Genomic DNA, 17140 nt, shown 5'->3' with positions numbered 1-17140 from the left:
GTACTAATCATTCTAAATCAGATTTTTACTTGGTCATTGTGGGTAATGGTGCTAAATGCAAAAAGTGAAGGGTCTGAATACTCACTGGAGCCACTATGAGAAAACTTGGTTTTAACTTAGACTAAAATTTTGTTGCATCTTGTAATTTGAGTTTCTTGTGCAAATCCTTAAGTTTGCCTACTTATGAATGGGCTTTGGTTCTTATATAAGACATTCAGGTTGGGTAAAAATGTGTTTTACTTGTTATGTATTTAGGTTCTTGGCTTTTTATCTGCAGCAAGTGGAACCAGCAGGGCCCAATGAATCCACCAGAGGGCCCCTCCTGACCAGGTGAGTCTAAGATTCACACAGTCATAATGAAGAAAATAACACACCTTTTGCTACAGATACCTTCTAGTGTCACTCCTTCATTCCATTTCCCACAGTTATCCACAATTCTTTCATGTTTTGTTATTTGTTAGTCTGTCAGACCTCCCACTCACCTTTTGTTGTCTCTTTATTCAATTACCTTTTGTTCTTTGTTGTATTACCCTCTGCTATTGATTAGCAACCATATGCAAATGAACCACTATTCACCCTTGTATTTACATGTGGCCCCCTCCCTACCCTTTGACCATCCCTAGAAATTTTACACTCTGCAAATGTTCTGGGTCGTCTTACCCCACTACAGAAAACTTCGAAGGACTAACAGTGAGAGAAAGATGACCATGATGATGGTAAAAAAAAGGCACAAAGAGTCAGAGGCCTGAAAGACTGCTGACATTTAATGTAGCACAGCATAGTCTAAGATCGTGTTGATGCTGTAGGACAGCCATCGGTACAAACTGCTTTCACACATACAGGATGAGACTGCAGTTTGTTTTTCTTCAACAGTTATCATCTGTTCATGGACCCACATTAAGCTGACCTTTTGCAGTACAAATAAAACGGGTGCAACGCATTCACACATCCTCACATCACACTCCACAGACCAGGGCCCTGCTCTCTTTACAGGGTTTACTCAGTGTTTCTGATCAGGATGTTGGTTAATTCACACGAGTCTGGATGTTTGAATTCTTTGGAGTCCAAACCTGAAAAGTTGGATCATGTCTGGGACGTCCGTTTAGAATTAATCCAATCACTGAACTGATTTTCAAGTAGAAATGTGTTTATATGTCTTAACGAACCATTTAAAGCAATCAGAACACCATACCGGTAATCATGGTTTCAATGCTCTACTGTCATTTAACCCCTCGTGTCGTCCTGCACGTCAAAATTGACCCGTTTTAAAGTTTAAAAATGGGAGAAAAAAATATATTTTCACAGTGAAACTTCTGATGTTCACATTTTCAACATTTTTGGGAAATCTTTGAACATTTTTTTGTGGAAAAAAAGAAATATTAAAAACGTTTAAGAACATTCACAAAAAAATCTACCAAAATCCAGTGAATTTCGCTGGATTTTGGTTGATTTTTATGTGAATGTTCTGAAGAAAATATTAGAAGTTTTACTGATATATATATATAATCACTTTAGATGTTCTTAGGATTTTTTTGGAAGATTTTTACTCATTTTTTGAAAATATTTACAAGAATTTTCTTGCCAAATTTGGGGGATTTTTTTAAAATGCAACTTTTAGGGGAAACTTTTAAAGAATTATTGGAATTTTCTTCCTGATGGTTTTGCCAATTTTCAGAAATTTGGGGAAATTTTTTTTAAATTTTTTTCAGACAAGGAACAATATTTTTTGGTGCCCATAAATGAGGACAACAGGAGGGTTAAAGACAACTTCATCCATGATCAGTCCTCAAACTGCTTCCAAAGAACCAAACACACCTGATGTCAGCAGATCAGTTTGGATTAGTTCCCCACACGTTTGAAGAACAGGGCCCCGGTCAGCAGTTATCATCATAATAAGCTTCATTAAGCAGTAATCTGTAGTGGATAATTAGCCCATGTGCACATACAGTATGATGGTGATGATAGATTAGATGTGCTCCTCACAGGTCCGATTCTCCTCACGAGCTGCTGCTCCTCTTTATGTACGCATCAGTCTGGTTGAATTTAAGGTCCCAAACTAGTCTAAAAATCAGGGGCAGCTTTAGAAACTGTTTAACGGACTGGGGCAAGGATTAAATATAAGTTTGTAACTGCTAAAAATCTTGGTTCGTGGACATGATGGAGGGCTGGCCACTGAGATTCCAGAGTCGGTCTGTCTAAGGCCAGTGTTAAACTTTACACACCTGACAGTCCCCGATAGCTTCAGAATTTGTGTCCAAACAGCGACTATGCTACAAGGACAGTATCGTTCTCATACCAAACACATACACTACCAGTCTAAAGCTTGGACACACCTTCTCATTCAGTGCTTTTTAATTATTTGTATTATTTCCTACATTGAAAATTAATACTGAAGATTAACACCTTTTTGTTTACATGATTCCAAATGTATTCTTCTATAGTTTTGATGTCTTCAGTTTTAATCTACAATGTATAAAATAATTAAAAACCACTGAATGAGACGGTGTCTCCAAACTTTTGACTGATGGTGTAGATGTCCTCCAAGTGGACTAGAGGGTAGTACATCTACATATCTTTGGTGCAATGGAGTATAATCGAGGTTTAACTCTATTTCTCTACCTTGTGGACCAATGAACACCACTGACAGGAATCCAAACTACCAACCCTTTTAGAAGAATCGATGTGCAGACCCAGAGTTTGGGCAGAAAAGCCTACAGTGACCCATGTGGACGTAGTCTAACAGCGTCCTCAGCTGAGCCTAAAGCCTTGATTATGCTCCTTTGCATAATAATAGATGTGAACATTACATACAGATGGTATTTCTCTACTTTCTAGACCACTTTGAGGATGTGTTACAACGGCGCCTGTCAATTCCAACCATGTGCATTACTGTCTTTGTAGCGTATCAGCTGCAGATACAATTCTTTAGCTTCACGTAAACTTCAGAAAAGAGGTTCGTATGAACTCGCTGGTTTGGGCAGACAACAAAATTGAAGTTAATTTAAGTCTAAGTTAAGTCACTCAGACCTTCATGAATGTAACACTGGTCTAACAGGGCAGCACAGAAGAGCCAGGAGGTTTAGACGGTAGCCGTGTTTCCATACAACTGTCAAGCAAATTTGAAAAGAACTTTTGAAATGTTGAAAAAAAGTAAGAGACTATAATTGACGATACTCTGGTGCAGACCCCCATGGAAGTCTAGCTGTTATTGTGTTTTTTAGCTGGCAGAAGTCTCACTTTATCGCATTTGTTTGCATCTACATATAACACGAGGAGTCCCGAGTATTTGGCCAGATTTATCCAAAAAATGTGTTTCCATCCCTGATTATTTCCATTAACTCTGTAAAACTGAGGTTAATTTTGCCATTTTTAATTACTTTTTTTAAATGTGATACTTCAAAATATGCCAACAAACTCGTTCTTGAAACACAGCTACCAACAGGGAAATAAATTTAGCATCCTTTAATCTAAGCTTTATTAGCACTCAGATTGACTCAGAGCAGTTTGAACGGTTTCGATTTATTTTCTACTACAATTTGCCCCAGATCAGAATAATAAACACAGTATGTTCCCTCCCAAAGGAACCTGTAGACTGATTTGCTTCTAAGATCCCTTATGTTGTTCTTCATATCTGATAGCAACATTAGAAAGCAAATAATAAGAAAAGAAAGCTTTTTAGACACTCAAGACTTGTTAGTACAACGTATGATGATAGAAAGAGTATTAAGTCGGTTATTTAATGCATCTGTTGAGGTGTCATATTTAGACTTCTGAGAAGAGGTGCTTGCATGGACAAAGAGATTTATCTTTTGTGAGGAACACCTGACACTGTGGGCCTTTTAATCATTTTGGTTTTGTAGTTAGGAAACTGAAACTTGGTGTTCGGGTTGGACTAGTTGGTTCAGTCCAACCAAATTCTCACTGGTGTTACTTCCATAACATGAAAAGCTCTTCATCAGTAATATTCCATAATTAATCTATGATTTCTGGTGGCAGAAAGAAGCTTGGTCTGACTTATTTGGAAGTGACAGAGCATTAACTCCAAATTAAAAGAATTCATTGGTGCATTTTATAGTATTTTTTATCTAAAAACAGTAACTTGACTCAACTGTTGTGTATTTTTAGAAATCAAATGATTATAGGTACGCTGGTCTGGAGTCTGTTCTTAGCATTCTCAATAAAATAAGTTCATATGCTGCAAATACTGTAAGTTCATTTGGAAAGTTTTTAGGCTAATACGGTTAGCAGGGCCAGCACGCTCTGTGGCCATTTTAGCTCATCTAGAGAATACAAGATGGTACTTTTTTTTCCCCAATCAACCAATTTCTGTTGACCGGGGATTTCTTTGGCTGACTTCTGCCCCACAGTGGGTCAAATGTATGAAGAGCCGTGTTGAAGATAAACCTGCCAGAATAAATTTTAACCCTCCTGTTATGTTGCAGGTCAAATTGACCCATTTTAAGGAAATCTTTTTTAAAAAGTATGTTTTTCAGTATGAAACTTCCTCTGCCTGGCTTAGTAAGTGTAATCAACACATAAAAAGGTTCATTGCACATATTTCTGGTTCAAAAACAGTGCTTAAATAAAGCTGATTTTAAGTCGGCAGGTCAATTTGACCCTCAACAGAAGAGGTGTCTTGTGTGAATTTGCTCCAAAAAAAGAAAAAAATTCTAAATGAGGAATAAAATAAAAAAAAAAATTCTGATGCATCAATCAATTATATGTAGGTCTTTCCAGTGTACATTAAAAAAAGCTTTGAAAAGTGAGTGATTGAACCGTGATCTGTGAGAGATAAAGAACACCAATTCACTAAACATTGATTGAAATGATTAGTAATGGAGTTAATGAGATATAAACAATGTTTATTTGGATTTTTTTTGTTTCTGGCACTTCTGGGTAATTAAACGTGCCCCTGAAACGCCATTGCTGTTCTCAAGAAATGAACACAACAGGAGGGTTAAAGCATTTCTGTTGCCGTCTCTGCATTTATTGTAGATTAAACTGACCTCAGCGACACGTGGCGGCTCCCTGTGTTGTTGTTTCTAAACTGTAAGAGAAGATCTTCATGTTTATCGGTAGTGTTAGTTAGCACCAGGAGCTACCATAGCTTAGCCAGAACAGATGAGGGGCGGTACAAAGTGGAGAACAGAGTAACCAGATATTTGTTTGTCAGTTTAGTTCCCGTTTCGCCTGATAGACCCCCAGCAAACATCATGTCAGACACATAGAAAAAAAGAGGGCAGCACGGTCCAGTCCAACTGCCGACTTCATTCATGGACGTACATAAGTGAGGCTTACAGAGGTACACACAAGCAGTTACACACACACACACACAAGCACGCACACACACTGATAATGTTGTCGAAGTGCAGTGGGGGAGAATGTGCTTCCATACAATCCAGCTACAGCATTAACAAACTTAGAGAATGCAAGATCGATTAACTTTTTGTGTTTTTTTTTTCAGCTTAAACTGTATCGCATCCACCTGCACAGGCATACACGGACACACACGCAGACATGAGCACACACTCTCGCTGCAGACCCTCACCCATCCCTCCCTCCCCGCCTCCCCCTTTCCCTAAATGTTCACAAAGCGCGTCTAAAATCAAATTATAGATCTCCCCTAAACAAACCCCACACATTCCATTGGAATTCACGTGGATTTTATAATTCTTCCACTCTTGTTTTCTTGTTTCCACCCATACGCTGACCTTCCTGCACACGGCCTTTGTGTACTTTTGAACCTAAACCCACCCCGTCTCCCCTTCCCACCCCGCCGCCCTGCCACCCCCCCCACCCCTCCGCTGGCTCTCCCCCTCCTCCCCCTCCTGTTGGGTTGAGCTGAGGTTGGTAGCTGTACAGTAAAACTTCAGGGGTGCAGTCTTTTATGCTGAGCTAGAGAAGAGGGGGGAGGGCAGGAGGGGAGGAGGAGGAAGGCAGTGATCCTCCGCCGTTCAGTCGTCTTCCAGTCCCTGGTTGAGGAGAAAGTTGGCCGCCAGGTTCTCGTTCTTCTCGCAGGCGAAGTAGGCCTGGATCACCAGAGCCTCAGGGAAACCCAACGCTTTTAACTGCTCCGTTAGAAGCAACACAGAGAGGGGAGATGGTCAGGAAAGGCGTCCACAACAAACCACACATTCCTAATCTGCCGTCTTTCACTCACCCTTTCAATGGCTTCCTTCTCCTGAGGTGTAACCTGGATATAGTTGACGGGGGCGCCCTCCTCCCCCGCTGCCCCCATCTCTCCGACCTCCGGTGCGTCTCCCCCCTCACCCACCGGCTCGTTCAACATCTGGATGAACAGCTCCTGATGCTGACTGATTTGCTGGAGGAGGAGGAACAAAACGGAGGTAAACGTTTAACTGCAGTAGGGTCAAGATATAATAGCGGGACTTTTTAGAACATAGTTGACATTTTTGCTGTTTTCAGGTCTAAAATCAACATGGCCGCCTATAACCAAACACCACATGGCATTTTTACACAAAGATTATTCTAAATATTATATATGCAAATTGAGTAAAATTGAAAGTTATTTATAAAGATATTGTAGTAAACCTGTTGACATGCCATAAATCCACACTTGACTCACACACTACTTTATATTAAATAAGTCAGAAAGTCTTGGAGTCTTGCATGTGGAGCAGGTCATGTGATCTGGAATTAACACACTTCCTTAAGAGATGTTTTTGTAATGGCTAACTTGTTATTTTCCATATAAAATTTGATATATTGCCAAAAAAGAAACATCTGTAATGATTATCTCAACTTAATAAAAAGAACACAATCAAAACTATTTTTGAATCAGCTCATTTTATTATTGTTTAGCTAATTAGAAGGGTTAGTTGACGTTTTAGTGATATCCAGTAATTTTTTATTAATAAGTGATTGTTTCGATAATAAATAACTATGGAATTTGTAAAGACATGATCATAATGAACATAAAAATATTCATTTTTTTTTTAAAACTTTTAATAAAAATGTATGCAAGATTTATCCCATGGACTTCAGAAGTCCCTCAATTATAGATTGACCCAGTAAAGAAATCAATTTCAGACTGGACTAGTAACAGAGATGATCATTAATGAACAGAAGTCACTAAAACTGGTCTGCTAGTAGAGGCTACATGTACCTGTAGAAGCTGAGGGTTCTCCCGGCCTAGTTGCTGGAGAAGAGCCGGTAGCAGAGCGGGGTTCTGCTGGATGGCCTGTCTCATGTGCAGGAACTGGGGCTGAGTCCGCAGGAATGCAAGTGGGTTCTCTCCTAGTGATGGGGAAAGTGGGCGGCCATTAGTAAAATACAAACTGAAACAATGATTTATAGCAGCTTTTAGAAACATTTAGTTGAGTGTTTCCGGTTCCTTCCTGCCAGGCTTGTGGTTTAGTGACACTTAACAGGTCTGACAACAATTTATTTTAAGTTGGTAAGAGAGAAATGTTCAGCTAATGAGTCATAATGAGTGAGCTGGTGAGTTATTTTCAGAAGTTCTATCTGCCGTTTCCTGCAGTCTCATCTTTAAATGCTCTGGAATAATCTCAGATTTTTGGCATGACTTATTTTCCTTCATTCATCTTGCTGAGGCCACGAGTCCCTTTTATATGTGGGATCTTTTCTGTTCAACTAACAAAGCTGTGGAAGTTATTTTTTCCCAAGGCACTGGTAAAATCCACCATTGTTTACATGCCACCAGCGCTGAGTTTATTTTTTCACACGGACAGAAAAAGAGTAAGATGCATAACATTCAGGGTTTTCCCAACCATAGAAACTCTTGGGCGTGGTGCGTAAGTTTGTTTGCCGAGTGGCTTAAGCCAAAAGAAACTAAAAAGGCATTTAGACAACATAACAGGATTCTCAAAAAGAAAAGGAAGCTGACAGTCTATTGATCAATAATAGGTGTTTAGACAAACATTTGCCCGACTGGTATGAGACAGACGCTCAAATTCTGCATGATACCGGAGTTTTTACGAGCCCCCAGTGTCACCTTTCCAGATCTGCAGCTCCAAAATGTGGTTAGGTGACCTCTGGTTTTAGGCTAAATGTCTTTACTGGAGCGTCTCTTAGCTGTTAGCCAGTCAGACCAACTCTGCAGTGATGAGGAGGAGGAAACAGACACAATGATAACCGTACATAAACGCAGTTCACAACATTTGGATGACTGCTTTACTGAACAAAGCTCCAAACGGCAAAGAAAAGGGTTGCATATGCGAGTTAAAATTTTGTGATAATCAATAGGCTGATTTGTGTTTCTCCAGCAGTGCAAGCAGCTGCTTATTTAGCCGCTGAGGTTGAAAACTGGCTTAGTCAGTCCCTCCTGTTACCGTGTTCCAGTGATGAAACAACCTATAGCTGAGTATTTTCTGCTGGTGGAGAGGGAGATGTCCAACTCAGACACTCCTGACACCAGTACAGGTGCAGCCAGAGCGATAAGAAATGAGACAGCGAAGAAGAAAGTGTAGCACTCTACATTCAACTACAATGCAGGGCTATAGGTGAACCATGAAACAAATACTAACAGTGACTACGATTTTGGTACTAATGTTTAAAATTAACTTAGAGGCTCAGAGGAAAGTTTGCACATAAAAACTATGCTGATACAAAACATCCAGAAATCACTTGGTTTCTACATGGGCAAAGTTGGAAGTGCCAGCGTTAGGAATGGAAAGTTAGCCAGGAGTCCTGCTGAAACTTGGACCTATTTCAACACTTGATGGCTCATGACAGGAACAATCCCCTCTGTCATTATTCTGTTGTTATCCATCACACTTTCACAACAGAGAGAGTTGCTCACTTCCCTCAACAAAGCCCAGCTAACCCCATATCAGACTCAGGTTCCCCTCACGGCCACTGTCCTAAAGTGAAGTCTGTGCAGGTGACCAGTAACTAATACAAACCCAAAGTTTACATTAGGTAATAGGGCTGTCCTGAATAGCAGTTTCTGGGCTCCGGATATTCGGGCCCTATTAATGACGAATATCCGAATATACAGTCCGTTCCGTATCATCCGACCTGACCTGACCTTCCCTGAAAATTTCATCCAAATCCGTTTTTGAGTAATGTAGCTAACAGACAATCATCACATAACTTTGCCGCGTTCCTTGCCGTTTCAAGCTTTGTGTAACAAATACAGTAAGGTTAGCGATCAAAAACAACTAAAATGACGTCAAATTTCAAACCCAGACAGCAACTAAACCCCCCGAAGCTTCAAGAAAACCCCGACTCTGTGTTTATTTTTAACCAAAGCAAAGACGGGTGGCCTACCTTCTGCTAGAGATGGGGCTTCTGTGGGTCCAGATGCGGGAGCCTGCGCAGGAGGATTACTTTCCTGCACTGGGCTGCTGGGGATACCCTGGAAACACAACACCACAACTGTCAATCACAAAGACACACTTTCTGTGTGCTGCCCAACAACACAGATATAATAGTAATTGGGGCCATGGAAGCTGGTTAACAGCACATTTAGGACTGTCTATTAATGAATCCTTCAATAATCTCAGTTATCAGTTTATTATTATAGCCAAAACTGATGAAGGCCAATGCAGCAGACCTTAACCCTTGTGTCGTCCTGCGGGTCAAAATTGACCCGTTTTAAAGTTTGAAATGGGGAAAAAAAATATATTTTCACAGTGAAACTTCTGATGTCCACATTTTCAACACTTTTTGGGAAATCTTTGAACATTTTTTGGTGGAAAAAAAGAAATGTTAAAAATGTGAGAAGTTTTACTGATATATATGGAATCACTTTAGATATATTTAGGATTTTTTTGGAAGATTTTTACTCATTTTTTGAAAATATTTAGAAGCTTTTTCTTGCCAAATTTGGGGGATTTTTTAAAAAATAAAACTTGTAAGCAATTATTGGAATTTTCTTCCTGAAGGTTTTGCAAATTTTCAGAAATTTGGAGAATTTTTTGGCTTTTTTTCAGACAAGGAAACAATATTTTTTGGTGCCTGTAAATGAGGACAACAGGAGGATTAATGAAGTTTATGTTTTAGAAAGATAATGTTTAAACTTAATGCACCAAAAATCATCCAGATAAAAGTGCAAGACGTTGAACTATTAGATACTAGTTGTCTCCTACATCACTGAGAATCCATTCTCAGACTAAGTGCCTCAAATTTCGCCGTCACACTTCAGTGTGCGAGTTTCCTCCTGGACCAGAACTGGCTTCCAACCTAGCTGTGAGCTCCGTGAAAAGCTCCACTTTCAGCAGAAGAATCTGAACAGTGTTCCTAAAATGGCTAGAGTAACCGAGTGTGTGTGAGACGTACGGTGAGGAGGTACTCCACAGCTCTGTGGGGGTTGTTGAAACTGGCCCGTAGCGCCGCCACCACTCGCTCCCTTTCATAGCCCATAGACATGATCTCTGTCAGCATCGCCTCGTACTCGGCTCCAGTCACTGAAAACACAACACACAGATGGTTACTAACTACACACTTGTTTTACATTCGAGAAATCTTCAGGAATGCACCAACGGGAAATTGCTTTTTGAATTATTCATCCTGTGAAAAGTGTCTAAATGCAGCAGGTCATTTCTAAATGAAACCACTTCAGTGACTCAGACATACAGTCAACCGATGACACCATCCTCTGATCCTGGCCCTATTTTGACATGAATACAAAGTAAACCAAGATTTTATGAATTCTAGTTCACTAGCAGATGTTATGTGTATGCTTTAAAACCCCTGAATAGGAATTTGTTGTACCTCTGAGACAACTAAAGCCCATTTTTTAAAAATTTTTTTTAAATTTTTATTTTATTATCCCTTATTAATCCCACGAGGGGAAATTCTGATTTTCAGCATATCTCTCCAATTGGGGGAGTCAGAGCGACGGGTCAGCCACAGTACAGCACCTCTGGAGCAGAAAGGGTTAAGGGCCCAACAGTGGCCACATCAGGGCTTGAACCTCTAACCTTCTGATCAGTAGTCCAGAGACTTAACCGTTGCACCACCACTGCCCAAAATAGGAGCGAGGGTACCTGTTCCCCCACCTCTGTCTCTTCTCTTTTCTCATGTTAATGGGGGTACGGTCCTCAATCCCGAGCACCATCTGCCCTTCCTCAGGGTTTGGGCCCCAGAAAGGCTCAGTGCTCATACGTGTTCCCCAGACCGGCCCAGCTTGACCCTGCCCCGCACTCCAGCCAGGCCAGGACAGACCTGGCTTCACCGGCTCTCCACTGAAGACTTAAGGAGGTAAAATTTCTGGGAATTACTCCTTTATTATTGAAACTTGCACCCAAAATTTTCAGAAAACTCTTTGTGTCCCAAGTAATTTATAACTGGAGAAATGAAACATATCCATCTTTCTCTACATAGATCGTAAAATTACAAAAATAAAGAATGCTAGTCTGAACCCCAAAACCTGCCAGTGGGATTGAAGGCAAGTTATCTTTACAAAACAGCCAAAATTACACGGTTTTTAGAACTAGAAATTGTCCAAAAAAAAGTATCAATTGGAAAAAATACCCCTATCTCAGCTTTAGATCATGATATTTCATTAAAATCACTTTATTCTGCTTTTCATTTATAAATTGCCCCAAAACAATCTGTAGTGGCCAGATTTGGTGAAAAACTAAAATTTCTGCATTCCTTGCCACAACAAAGAAGCCATATGTGACTCAACTGCAACTAAAATTGTAAACAAAAAAAATTGTAATGAAAGATTAGTTTGTTTTTTTTTCGGCTGAACTCAAGGCGGTGCTTACACAGCACATAGTAAACAATGGACACTAATTTAAAATCCAGTGTTTAAAATATCTGCATGATGCAGAATTGCCATTTTTCGTAGTATCTGTAACATCTGTGGGCATTTTGGAAAATGTACATTTTTTTAATGAAAGAAATTCAACATTATTTTTCTTTTTTTGTTATTTATGCATTGTGCTATTTATTATAACTTTGTTATTATGCACAAAAGATGGGAAAAATGAGCCCACAGTGAGAAAATGTGTGACAGGATAGAATAAAATAACCAGAAAATGCTCTTAACTTAAAGCAACATGGTCCTAAATAGCAGCGTGACTCTTCCTCTTTAAGTATGTATAGAACTTATGAGTGGACCAAATGGGAATCCCCATCCATCTCTGTGGCACAACAAGAGATGACTTGCTTTTGTCAGAACCTAAATATAGAAATGGTATGTAGCCTGTAAAGTCCCTAACTCACAGCAGTAACAACTTCTGGCAGAGAAACCAAGGATTTAGAAAAGAAATGCACTGCTGACTGTCCAAAGTTATACAGTTTACATTCAACAACATGACAACAACATCTAATATTCTGCATTATGAAGGGCTTTTGTCTGTCATGCGACACAAATCTATGAGCATGAGTTACCCACCAAGCGCTGAGGAAGCATCCAAGCCCTGACTCCCGCCACTGGAGCTGCAGAACAGAAAAGGTGAAGAAAGAACTGAGACGACCTGCACAACATTTCTAAAGCAAAAATTTCAGAGCAGCAGATGATGTTGACTAGTTAATTCAGATATCAGCATCTAATTTGTGTAATTAAATATATAATGCTACAGTAAATAAGTATAATTGGATTGAATCCCAGCTACTGAAAGACTCGAGGTCCTATATTTAACATGCTGTAGGCTGACCGCTTGTTCTTTCCTTCATTCCATTAAAATATATCTGGGTCAAGGATCCACCCGTTGAGTGCAACAAGATTAAAAAAAAAAATAGCAAAAGTATTATTAGACATACTTCAGTATAATTAATATTGTTTTAACAAAATTATTGTATCATATCTACAAACCAAACAGTGGGAAAGCAGATCCTTGTGTTTTAACTGAAATATTCTATCATCGTGTGACTTGAAGGTCATTTATGTCTTGATTTAAAAAAAAGGACAAAATCAATCACATTTAGGGAGCTAATTGCTGTATTGCTTGAATACTTTTACTATATTCTTTACTAACGACAGCTCTGTGGTTTTCTAGTTGCGGTGACGACAATCTGCTCTAAAATTCACTGCAAAAGAGACGGACTTCTTACTCTGTGGGTGTTTTTGGCAAAACAATCCACTCACTCTTTTTAAATATAAAAACAGCACAGAGCAGCATTTCTTCCTGTAACAAGCCATCTTTGGTCAAGTGCACAGACGCAGCTTGCAAACCGTGTTTATGAAATAACAGCCAACAATTTCAGTTTGTAGTTGAGCTACCTAGAGAAATTCAAATTGGATGACTACGACTGACAAAAACCTAAGAATGAGAAGCCCAGTCACAGCATTGACTCTTGATTTTATAGGGTATGGCATAGACATAATAAATGTCTTGTATATCAACTCTAAATAACAGTAGTTTTCAGAATTTATTATCCTTCCAATTCTTTGCCCAGAAATCAAAGATGACAAGAAACAAAAATGCAATAGACATACAGTTAACTAACATTTAAGAAGCAGGGAGCAGTGAATATTTGCCGTGTTTGTTTACAAAACTCTGAATCTTACTCTCTATGTAACAAACAGACTGTACCTGGCTGGTTGTTGTGGTTCTGTGGCTGCGGAACTTGGCTCCTGTTTGGCCTCCTCGGGAGGAATGGGGACAGCTGCTGGGGTTGGGGCTGGGGCTGAAGCTGGGTTTGTGGTCGGGGCAGCTGTTGATGTCGAGCCGGAATCCTGTACAGGGGGCTTGGGCGCTTCTGAGACGGGCGGCGAGGCTGCAGCTGAGGGCTTAGCCTTGTGTGCGCAAACAAACTTGCCGTTAGACGAAAAGACTTCAGGGAAGTTTCAGTAGATAATATTGTAAATAGTCCAGCATCAGTCACTATCTGGTTTATACCCCAGCATGGTAACAACATACAGTACAGTTACAGACTCTCTGTACCTCTCTAAAATTGAATTTTGAGTCATTTATTTGCAAAAAACAAAGATTTTTTATTTTAAAACTTTCTGTCAGGACATCATCATCTGGAATTCTTTCGGCCATGATAGCCCTAATTAGACCAGCCAAAAAAAAAACCACACTGCCACCCTACAAAACCCGCTGTCACCCGACAGCAGTAACAGTGCCATCTTACCTTGGACACCATCACTACAACAAAATTCTTCTCATCAATTTTGTAGTCCTTAATTGGCGTGTCATCCTGCAAGATTTTCCCAGCGTATATCAGCTTCTGCCCCGATACAGGAAAGTTGTCTTTTCCTCTTTCTGCTTCTATCTTCTCTTTCAAGGCCTTCACCTGGTGAAGAAGAGAGCAACCATGATCCACCAGTCACTTCCAAATGCTCTCTTAAGGATTTTATTTGTTAGCACAACATGGATATTCAGTTTAAGATCTTTCCTTCACGTTACTTCCGGTCACGAGAAGTTTTAAAGGTGTCTCCAGTTTTGCAGTTAGTTCAGGGCACCACATGCAGTCGGTTCCTTCAGATCCAGGTGATCTCACAGCATGACAAAGCTTTTAGATGAGCACGAAATGTCGCTTTACCGACATCCACCTCCAGTATGTAAGTAATACGTCAACATTAAAGAAGTAACTACATCTAATGCTCACTTAACTTTGGCCTGGAAAGCTACACCTCAAAGATGTGAGCATGCTAACAGACTGAGTCACTATCTCACCAATAGGGCTAATCGTAATTGGCAGTGTCATAAGCATTAGCATTTCGAAACGCAGTGGACAGCTTCAGTTCATTATAGAAGTTTCAGAATTAAACACTAAACCCCACCACGAGTTTATTAAGAGCACTAGCTGCCAAGTAACCGCGGCACAAACTTGAAACGGTGAGAAATTTGTTTACAGCGGCGTCGCGATGACTTTGGAATGGGCTGCTCAGCTAGCTCGCTAGCTAGCTAGTTAGCATGCTCACAGTTAGCATTACAAGTGAGGTGTCGCGTTGTTTTGCAGTCTCATGTGGGATGAAAATTAGTAACACGAGCGATTAATGGGCCCCTCTTTTACCAAAACTACACGAGCTGTTCGTCGTGTGATAATAGCAAGTGAAGCTGATGGGTCCCACACGAGACAGCCCACAGCAAAAACACAGGTCCCGCAGCTAGCACTCCGAGCTAAAGCTAGTTAGCTGATAGCCACTTACCGTTTGTTCGGGGTCTATCTCGATCTGAATAGTCTGCTGCTGCAGGGTTTTCAGCGTGATCTGCATGGTAGCGGCGGCTGGCGCTGCGTCCGATGTGCTTCAATTGGGAGAAAAGGTCGCTCGCTGGGCAGTTAGTTTGCTTTTAAAGTCGGCGTTTCGGGCGAGATAACAACTAGCCGAGAAATGTGTGTATCCATGAGCACTCAGCAAATCGCCATCTTTGGTGACAAGTTGGTGGTGCGGCGAGGAGAGTCCGCTGGAAGCTCCGAGATCTCGTTCTGCTGTCCGCGACTATGGCTACCGTCAGGCTCCACTCGATTTATTATACTGTTATTACCTGCAAATTAATCCATCAAACACTGAGGCTTTGATAGGATCTTGGTGATTTATTTACTTACTTATTTTTAAATTCTCTTTCTTTCCAAAGACTGTGTTGTCTGTATGTTGCATGCATTTTTATTCAAAGTATGACAATGTATTTACAAATCCCATAATTATTTATAATGGAAATAATTACTTATTGATGAAAAAAAGGACTGGATATCAGTAAAATGTCATCTTTTATTAGCTAAACAATAATAAAATGAGCTTATTCAGAAAATGTTTTGATTGTGTTCTTTTTGTGAAGATAAGTCCTTTATTTCTCCCTACGCCAGGGGAAATTCACATTGTTACAGCAGCTTATGTAGCAATAGACGTAGTAATAGAAATAAAATAATAATAGAACAGTAGTAATAATATTTACAATATGTACAGGGGTAAGAAATGAGGATGAAATAGTACAGTATTGACACACTGTAAGACAATGCAGTATAAAGTGGCTTAAAAAAATAAACTTGAAAAAGTGCAAAGATGTAGCAGTGCAATAATGTCTGTGCAAATTTTATGGTTTGGGGTGGTAATGATATGAGCCGTTTGTTAACATCAGCCAGTGATGCTGATGTTGTAAAGTCTTATTGTAGATGGGATGAAGGACCTGCGAGTTGAGAAGTTGAGATAATCATGACAGATTTTTAAATTTTTTTTGCAATATACCAAATTTTATATGGACAATAACAAATTGTATCTGTGTCCAAAAATCACTTTCAACTTGAAAGTGTAAGTTGAACAACTTACAAAAACACCTCAAGGAAGTGTGTTAATTCCAGATCACATGACCTTTTGTGTCTCAGTTTTGTTGTTTTGTGTATCGGTTTTGTCATTTTGTGTCTGTTTTTGTCATTTTGGGTCTCAGTTTTGTCATTTTGTCTATTGGTTTTGTCATTTCGTGTCTCATTTTTGTCATTTTGTGTATTGGTTTTGTCACTTTGTGTCTCGGTTTTGTCGTTTAGTGTTTCAGTTTTTAATAAGAAATGACTGGATATCACTAAAATGTCACCGTCTAATTAGCTAAACAATAATAACACGAGTTTATTCAAAAATTGTTTTGATTGTGTTTTTTTTATTAAGTTGAGATAATCATGACAGATATTTCTTTTTTGGCAATATATCAAATTTCATATGGAAAATAACAAATTGTATCTGTGTCTGAGAAATCACTTTCAACTAAGTTACCCATTACAAAAACACCTCTCAAGGAAGTGTGTTAATTCCAGATCACATGACCTGCTCCACACGATGTCATTTCCTCCTGAAGAAAAGACTGGTCAGACTCCAAGGCTTTCTGAGTTATTTAATATAAAGCAGTGTGTGAGTCAAGTGTGGATTTATTGCATGTCAACAGGTTTACTACAATATCTTTAGAAATAACTTTCAATTTCAATTTTACTCAATTGTATATATAATATTTAGAAGAATATTTCTCTAAAATGCCATATGGTGTTTGGTTATAGGTTGATTTTTAGGCCTGAAAATAGCAAAAATGTCAACTATGTTACAAAAAGTCCTGAAATTATATATTGACCCATAAACAGTTGTCATCAAATTTTGATGTTCAAATTTTTGGGAAGAAGATCACACATAAAGTTCCATAACACAGTACCCCAAATACTTCACAAATAAAAATCAGACCAATTCTGCTGCCTGTTGCTGACCAAAACACAGGAATGGCCCAATAATCACTTATCTAACTATAGCAGTAAAACCATAAAATATGTTTTCATT

The 17140-nt window shown here is 39.4% G+C and overlaps 1 protein-coding gene across 1 annotated transcript; it reads right to left on the bottom strand.

Moving 5' to 3' along the window:
• Window positions 1–3500: 3500 nt before the first annotated feature.
• On the bottom strand, window positions 3501–15299 carry rad23aa (RAD23 homolog A, nucleotide excision repair protein a). Its single transcript, XM_023270144.3, has 9 exons — window positions 15038–15299; window positions 14017–14178; window positions 13473–13675; window positions 12332–12375; window positions 10264–10391; window positions 9253–9340; window positions 7127–7257; window positions 6161–6322; window positions 3501–6068 (listed from the first exon to the last, which is right to left on the bottom strand). Exons 1-9 carry the CDS (start codon window positions 15101–15103, stop codon window positions 5955–5957), a joined length of 1098 nt encoding a protein of 365 aa, XP_023125912.2. The 5' UTR covers window positions 15104–15299; the 3' UTR covers window positions 3501–5954.
• Between the last annotated feature and the right edge of the window lie 1841 nt (window positions 15300–17140).

This window comes from Amphiprion ocellaris, chromosome 19 (genome assembly GCF_022539595.1).
Source record: "Amphiprion ocellaris isolate individual 3 ecotype Okinawa chromosome 19, ASM2253959v1, whole genome shotgun sequence".
Taxonomy (NCBI): domain Eukaryota; kingdom Metazoa; phylum Chordata; class Actinopteri; family Pomacentridae; genus Amphiprion; species Amphiprion ocellaris.
The sequence above is the reverse complement of the archived record's forward strand: the minus strand, read 5'-3'. Positions and strand labels throughout refer to the sequence as shown.